Source organism: Sprattus sprattus (genome assembly GCF_963457725.1).
Source record: "Sprattus sprattus genome assembly, chromosome: 6".
NCBI lineage: Eukaryota > Metazoa > Chordata > Actinopteri > Clupeiformes > Clupeidae > Sprattus > Sprattus sprattus.
Window position 1 is genome coordinate 5,288,549 of NC_137925.1, and position 8,762 is coordinate 5,297,310.

General features: G+C 41.2%; 1 protein-coding gene across 1 annotated transcript; it reads right to left on the reverse strand.

Moving 5' to 3' along the window:
- Window positions 1-2,756: 2,756 nt before the first annotated feature.
- LOC308366573 (Ig-like V-type domain-containing protein FAM187A) lies at window positions 2,757-6,470 on the reverse strand (the record flags this gene model as incomplete). Its single annotated transcript, XM_080840289.1, has 3 exons — window positions 2,757-2,765; window positions 4,052-4,608; window positions 6,419-6,470. The coding sequence occupies 3 exons, from the start codon at window positions 6,468-6,470 to the stop codon at window positions 2,757-2,759; spliced, it is 618 nt and encodes a 205-aa protein (XP_080696415.1).
- Window positions 6,471-8,762: the final 2,292 nt, after the last annotated feature.

An 8,762-nucleotide genomic window follows, 5' to 3' on the forward strand; every position in this document is an offset into this window, starting at 1 on the left:
GAAAGTGAATGTAATGTAAATATAATTTTGGAGAGTTCTAAATCCATTCTAAAGCAAAATCATCAATATCATTGTATTAACACAGGTTATTTTTTCAAAATGAGAGTTTATTTAAAAAAGAAAAGAAAAGAAAAACAGGCAGTCAGGTCAGCGGGGGGGCGGAGCCCCAGCGCACCCTATGGGCGAGCCGCCACTGAGTTAGATTCAGAGATAATCTATTTATGTGTTAAATGGTTTTAATGGGCCATGTATTTTGATCCTCTGTTAGATCCAGGGATGCACTAGAGGGGGTGAGAAGAGCCCAATCATCACAGACCTGCAGCACACCTTCAAAGACAACAAGGAGCCTGATGTGGTGATTAGCAGAACTTTATAACATTTCACAGGACTTCTAGGTCTAGCATTTTATTTAAAGTTTTTCATAAAAATGGTACTTGTAGTGTTAATTGTGATTAGGTGAAACAAGGAGTACAATGTGATGATCACAACATTTCACAGGACTCTCATGATAGATTTCTAGGTGCATTCCTCTGTGTGAACGTTGAAAATTTTACCTTCGCCTGAAGTGTACAGTATTTGTGCTCCCCGCTTCAGTGTTCTCCTAGCCTGGATACCACCCCAAACTCCGCCCACAACATTTTTGGTCTGGGAGATTGGGTCTGGCGTTGAGCTAGTTGGGGAGCGATATCAGAAGGCAGGATTCTGTCGGACCAATCAAATTGTCAGGGCGGGCTTTATACGATGATGGACAGATGATTAAGCGGTAGATTCGAAATCCTCCCAGGATGGCGCCGTATCGAGAGCTTGTAAGTGGGACATATTTTATGTAAATAATGCTATCTACACGACTTTTTATGTCTACATTGACTCGGTTAGTTGTATATGTGCAACACAAATGTTGCCGAGGATTGTATGTCTTAACTGAAGCGCTCTAGACCATTATTGATAGGTTATTGCTAACGCTTAGACAAAAAATCCATTGAAACACATAGTAGCTAGCTAGCCTTGCTGCTAAAAAGTACGTGAGCAGGCATATCTCACAGATATTGACAGCGCATTCATTTTGAAAGAGAAACAGAGAAACGTGATCAAGGCATTTGTCGATCGAAAATATGTTTTTGCCGTCCTTCCTACGGGATCCGGTAAAAGTTTTAATGTATCAGATGGTCATACTATGTTGCTCTGATTAGTTGTAGGTATCCAATTGAGCGGCGAGGAATGTTTTTTTCCTGGTTCGGTTAAACACGTCCCATAATTACAGCCCAATGGCTCAGCATCAGACTCATATTCTGACTAGAATTATGAGTATGACATCGTCAGGCTTCTCCTCCTGATCTCCCTCTCTCTCTTTCCTCCTCATCTCGCCATCAGAACTGCTCCATTGCTGTGTGTCTGGAGTTCAGGTGTAACTCATTCATGATAAGGGATGATAAAAGCCGTTACAACGTCTCAGGGAATGTGCACTCAGGATGGATCGAACAGGTGGTAAATCAGTTCCGTAGCCGTTTTGAAGGGTTTACCTGCCGTCATGCCAGAGCAGTTAACCCTCTTGAGCTCTTTCTCTAACCTGATCATTCACCTTCTTCCTTCTGCTCTCCATATTTCTCTCAGACGGGGCTGCGTTCAGCTTCGTTCCATTTGGTCACCTCCAGCTTCGTTACATTTGGTCACCTCTGCCACGCTGGAGTACTACAACAACAAATACATCTTCTACTCCTCAGACTCCTCACGCCATGCACCTGTTGCCAGGGTAACAGGAGAAACCACATCACATTCTGAAAGAGTTTAAAATGGTGTTACAGAGTTAGGTGTAAAATATAATAGTTTTGATTTAGGTCGGCATTACTACATAGCTTTTTTTTTAAGTTGTGTGTGTTCCCTGTAGATTGAGACTCTTCTGGAGGTCTACGAGGAGCCAAATCTAACTAAGGAGATCATTGGTGGAGTAGTGGCTGGTCTGATCCTATTGGCTCTCATGACAGCTGGCCTGGCCAAGGTAACCAATGAACATTGTTCCAGTGTACACTTGACATGTCTCTTGGTCCTGTGGCTGGCATTTGGTTCTGTTCAGTCGCACGTCCAAACGTCCAAAGGATGTTCGCTACCAAAAATATCACATTCTTTCCTCGCCACTGCTTAAGGTGCTTCATGTTAATCGGGGTTTCGCAAGAATCTGAAAGAATATTTTGTTATGTTGCCAATTTTCACTAGTTGCAGGCAAGCATGATAGCTCCATGATAAATAAATGAATACAAATCTTCTCAATTTCAGTCGGGCTTCTTCAAGAGTCAGTACCAACAGAAACTAGAGGAGGCAGGAGCACAAGGCGGAGAGGAACCACTAGGAGCCGAAGCAGAATAACAGCTGTGTGTGTGTGTGTGTCTGCGTGTGTGTATGTTTGTGTTTGTGTGTGAGTGTGTGTGTGTGTGTGTGTTTGTCTGTGTGTGTGTGTGTGTGTGTGTGTGTGTTTGTGTTTGTCTATGTGTGTGTGTGTGTGTGTGTGTGTGTGTGTGTGTGTGTGTGTGTGTGTGTGTGTGTGTGTCTGTGTGTCTGTGTGTCTGTGTGTGTGTTTGTGTGTTTGTCTGTGTGTGTGTTTGTGTGTTTGTGTGTGTCTGTGTGTGTGCGTAAATGCGTGCGTGTTTGTGCGTAAGAGAGAGAGAGAGAGAGAGAGAGTGAACTGTGACTATGTGTATGATTTTTTTTGCAAGAGGGAATGTATATGAATATAAACATCCAGTTTTTGTAAGAAGAGCATGTCACTGTAACTTAAAACAGTATGGACATAAAATAAATATTAGTATTAGTATTAATACATATTAGTATTTGTCCTGGTCTGAATGTTTATGTCTTGCTTTTCTGTACTGTTAATATTACATCACTCTTGAAATGGAAAAAATGTACAGTACCAAGTAGGCCTAATATACCAAAAAATGATTTGGCACATTTACATTGACATACATTTCCGTTATGTTGTGATGGAAATTGGTAAACATGTTGCATTACAAAGTAGTTTGGTTCTAATGTTTGTAAACCTTAGGGGAAAGGGGTGGGGGTCCCTTGTGTGTTTACATTGAGTACTTCCCATTTGTACTTTCCATATGTACTTCCCATTTATATGTCTTCATTTTATTTGTATACACTTCCTTATAGGTTTTCATCTTTGTTACAGACTTTATTTGTTTTTTTTCTTGTTGTGTCAAATATCTCTAAATGTATGCGGTTCTTGGTGTATGTTTCTGCTTTCAGCTTTTGGGACTGCCTTTGTGTGTGAAAGATACTGTCACTGATACTATTCCATACATTTTTCATTCCGTAAGGGTTGTGGAGAGATGATATAAGGATGGGGAAATGGGGTCTGTGAAGCTGGTGGTTTTATGTTTTTATACGTTTAGCCAAAACATACTTACTTTTATAATGATAGCCTCATTATATGTTCATGGCTTCTGTAATCTCAATAAAATCTTAGTAGTGTGAATAGTTCCAATACATTGTTGAATGACTTTCAGAACATCGACAGCGATTAGAACCACTATCGAAAGTTCACTTTACTTTAAAGGCACCCAGTGCAACTTTCGAGGCTTAAAAATAAACATTCAATTTCTAGTCTTTTTTACACGTAGTAAGTTTCAATAACTCCATACCATTACATACCGACATTCAAGCAGCAAAGATGAGACGTCGTTGTGTGGTGAGAACTGATAGAAAATCGATAACAACAACAATCGCCGCCATTTTCTTTATTTTTTTTTAACCTGCAATAAATAAAGCAGGCTTCCAGTCAATGGAAAAATGGCTTCTCCCCACCGGCGATTGTTGTTGTTTACGATTTTCTATCAGTTCTCACCACACAACGACTTCTCATCTTTGCTCCTTGAATGTCGATATGTAATGGTATGGCGTTATTGAAACTTACTACGTCTAAAAAATAGTAGAAATTGAATGTTTATTTTTCATTGAATGTTTACATAAAGTTGCACTGGGTGCCTTTAACTTTCAGTGTCCTCCAAAAAAACTGCCCCAAAACTATGAGGAGAAACACTGCCGTGAGCACCATGTAGCACATGAGGATGACCTTGAGAGCGTACATGGACTCTGGGTCTGACAAGAGACGCCGTTGACCCAGGCGCAGGTACACTCCCAGCCTTATCTCAGCAGCATACGTTCCCTGCAGCCAGCAGAAGTAGGAGCCCTTATCCTCCAGTTGCACGGGCTGAAAGTGCAGATGATGGCCTGTGTCGATGAAGATGCGTGCACTCTGGTTCAGGCCTTCCATGTACTGAGAGCGATAGAGAGGCATGGAGCCTCTGTCCCAGGCCACTGCATGTTCCGGCCTGGCCCCAGGACAGGACAGGATGAGCAGGGTGTCTGCTGGGTGGTTGTGGTAGTAGACCGGAACAGTGACTGATGGTTCATGCTCACTGTAGCCGAGGAACTCGAGCAGCGCTTGGTGTTCAGGAGAGGAGAGTGTTTTTGGTGGGCATGGGACACTGCAGTTCCTCACCCCCAGCTCAGCTCCATATTTGTCTTTTACCAGGCCCAGACCCTTGGGCACTGCCGAGGACCCACAAGATGCACTGGGTGCCTTTAAGGGGAACTGAAAGCACCAGACTGTGTACAAAGATAACAAAATACATTTAAAGTGTTTCAGATCTGGAAGATAAAAGATAATTATCTTTTGTATCTGTGTATTGTTGGTATGCTATATTAATGTCCAGCTTGTTGTCAAAGTGACAAAGCCAAATTACACTTTATATCTGGAAGTTGTCAGAACATGCACAGGACAGATTTTGTCTTCAGGCTATGGTTCATGGCTATTTTGGTTAAGTTGTTGGCTATGAGTACTTGCGTGTGACAGTGAGAGGACTGGTCGCTGTTGGAAGCCCTCAACCAATAGCACAAGAAATTGAGCATCTTTTCCTGTGCATAACTAAAATGACTTGAGGTAGAAATGAAATACAGTGTGTGAGCACATTTGATTACACAATCATAAACATATAAATGCATTTATTTCATAACCATAGACTTTAATTCAGAATATTATTATACACACGTGGCATTTGCATCGCGATGATAAGCCAACTTTCAGAGCAAAAAACCGATATCATTCTAAATATCCTAGGTTAATAATAATAATAATAATAATAATAATAATAATAGGCCCACGTCAAACAAGTCAAACAAAGTTGTGGACCAAGGACTGAACCTTAATTGAACTGAACTGAACACTGCACATGCATAGGCCTACATTTTGGTAGTCTACAGTTTGACAGTCATTAAACTTGTGAGCATGCACTTCTAGCATCCCTGTATAGGCATTTGTGTAAAACATGAAGATTCCTCCCACGGACTGCAGCAAACACGCCAGTGAACTGGGCTCTTGCTTTTGCTCTTCACCCGCACACGCACTTTTTGCCACCCCGCCACAAACATGAATCCGGCACCACTGGTCGGAACAATGGCATTTCGGAACAGAGGGTTTAATTTTGTGGGAGAAAAGATATTTTGGAACATTTTATCGGAATATTGAGATTTCGGAATATTGGGCTTTCGGAACACTGGGCAGTCCCCGCTCCTTCTGCTAAAGAATCAGAATCAAAGAGGAGTCAGGCTTACGCTAAGTAAGACCAGTCCTCACTGGTTTAATAGTTCACTTAGTAATGTGATAATTTGAGCCATGTTGACTCTGATCCAAAGGCAGTCCTCCAAAAAGAAACCATGAATGGCAAATGAATCAGCACTGAATCAGCATATGTTTATATGGTATATCATGATGGTAATGATGATGATGGTGGTGATGATGATGATGATGACGATGATGATGAACATGTATAGTAAAAGAATAGAGAACTGAGGGTACTACTTTACAGCTGGTATTTCTAGGGTCTGTTTCTCCTTAACCGTGCTCAGTTAAAATTAAGTTGAACTAAATCCAGTGACATTTTAATGAAATGACTGCCAGAGCAGATAAGAGCAATGGAACCAGTCTTGCACTCTCACAGTCTTAGTTCCCACGCCACACTAATGGGAACTGAAGCAAGCGCTTCAGGTCTGGCAGATACAAGATAAGTGGCAAACTTATCAACTTCTCCTTTCTATTTCTGGTATGTTAGATTATTGTTCAAGTGTTCCATCACCAACTTGTGTCCTGCAAAAGCGAGTGTAAAACCCGATGCATCATCAGCTTGATGCCAAGGTGACAAAGCCTAATGACACTTTATTTCTGGAAGTTGTCAGAACATGCTTTGTCATTTTAATTCAGAATATGTAATGACATAAATGTATGCAAAAAAACGGACCTGTTCTTCTGATCAATGTTACCTTAAATAGGCGTAGGTAAGCTTGACATCATTCCAGCTAGCATTACCCAAGTCTTATTAAGCTGTCTCCAGAGTCCAGACTGATAAGAGGGGGATGGTACCCCCTTCTGAGGCGGTACCAATTTTCCCTTCAAAGAGCTGAGACTGCCACATTACACTAAGAACTTACGTCAGGCGTTATAAAGCATTGTTAATGTTTTATAAACCCTGAGAAATTATCACATAATGCATTATCTATACTCGCTTCAGTAATATTCTATATTTCATAAAGAACTGAATGGTAACTTTGGATGAGTTATTGCTAAGATAAAACTACACAGGGGTTTACCATTTTTTAGGTATGCTTTTGTAGGTAAGTACATACTTCAAAGGTAAGGTAGGTGTAAGGGTCCGAGCGGTCACCCCACGTTTTTGGGTTGTGGGCGACTGGAATTGGTGGTGAATATGGGGAAGACCGTGCAGGAGATGGTGGCTTCTTATACACAAAAATATTTCTTCTTTTATTTAAAAAATGAAGGAGGAAGTTATTGTTATTGTCCCCCTCTTTGTTGATCTGTATCTGCCTTCCTATGCATATTCCCCGTTTGTTGTAGTACTTGTAATGTTTGCAAATGCCTCTGTGCCATGAATCAAAGTCATCTGTGTGTAGGAGCAGGTTTGTGGTAGTCGTCTTGCTTCCTATTTGAGCAGTGTCTGACCATAAAGTCTCTGGATTCTGCTTGTAGGTTGCGTTCTTAACTGTTTTTGGCTACATTATGGAATATGGGAGGGGGGCCCTCCACTAGAGGCTGTTGCAAGAAGTTGAACTTTAAAAAAGTGTAAATCTTTTAAGAGCTCTGGGTGAGCATGACTGTACAGAATGTTGTCATAAATGACACCTTAAAAGGAGAGGGAGAATGGGAGGGAGAGAGAGAAAGGGAGAGATAGAAAGAAAGAGGAAGAGCTCTCTCTCTGTCACTTTAACTCTCTCTCTCTCTCTGTCACTCTAACTCTCTCTCAAATTCAAATGGCTTTATTGGCGTGACTTTGTTGGCATGACTGTTTACAAAATATACAATTGAAATTAGCATAAATAAATAAAACAAACAAAAAGCAGTAACAGTACAAAGAGCATGCAAAACAAGAGGAAATATAGATGGTAACATAGGATATAAACATATAACAAGTTAATTCTTAATTTCTCTAAAACTCTAAGACTTCTGTATTGGTTGCAATGAATTAGGAAGTGCAGCTCTGTCTCAACTGGTTACAGTAAGAAGATAACCTTTCCTCTCTGGGCAGCCAGGTCGGTCTGTGCAGGCCGTGGTGGGCGACTGGAATTGGTGGTGAATATGGGGAAGACCGTGCGGGAGATGGTGGCTTCTTATATACAACAATATTTCTTCTTTTATTTAAAAAATGAAGGAGGAAGTTATTGTTATTGTCCCCCTCTTTGTTGATCTGTATCTGCCTTCCTATGCATATTCCCCGTTTCTTGTAGTACTTGTAATGTTTGCAAATTCCTCTGTGCCATGAATCAAAGTCATCTGTGTGTAGGAGCAGGTTTGTGGTAGTGGGCTTGCCTCCTATTTGAGCAGTGTCTGACCATAAAGTCTCTGGATTCTGCTTGGTTGTTGCGTTCTTAACTGTTTTTGGATACATTATGGAATGTGGGAGGGGGGCCCTCCACTAGAGGCTGTTGCAAAAAGTTGAACTTTAAAAAAGTGTTAATCTTTTAAGAGCTCTGGGTGAGCATGACTGTACGAAATGTTGTCATAAACGACACCTTAAAAGGAGAGGGAGAAAGGGAGGGAGGGAGAGAAAGAAGGGGGAGAGAGAGAAAGGGAGAGATAGAAAGAAAGAGAAAGAGCTCTCTCTGCCACTTTAACTGTCTCTCTCTCTCTGTCACTCTAACTGTCTCTCAAATTCAAATGGCTTTATTGGCGTGACTTTGTTGGCATGACTGTTTACAAAATATACAATTGAAATTAGCATAAATAAATAAAACAAACAAAAAGCAGTAACAGTGCATAGAGCATACAGAACAAGAGGAAATATAGATGGTAACATAGGATATAAACATATAACAGGTTAATTCTTAATTTCTCTAAAACTCTAAGACTTCTGTATTGGTTGCAATGAATTAGGAAGTGCAGCTCTGTCTCAACTGTTCCCTGGTTACAGTAAGAAGATAACCTTTCCTCTCTGGGCAGCCAGGTCGGTCTGTGCAGGCCGACTTATGGTCGTGGTGTAATGACCTGAGTGGTTGATGGTTCACCCAGTCTCTCTCTCTCTCTCTCTCTCTCTCTCTCTCTCTCTCTCTCTCTCTCTCTCTCTCTCTCTCTCTCTCTCTCTCTCTCTTTCTGTCACTCTAACTCTCTCTTTTTCACTGTCTCTCTCTCACTCTAACTCTCTCTCTCTCTCTCTGTCACTCTCTCTCTCTCTCTCTCTCTCTCACTCTAACTC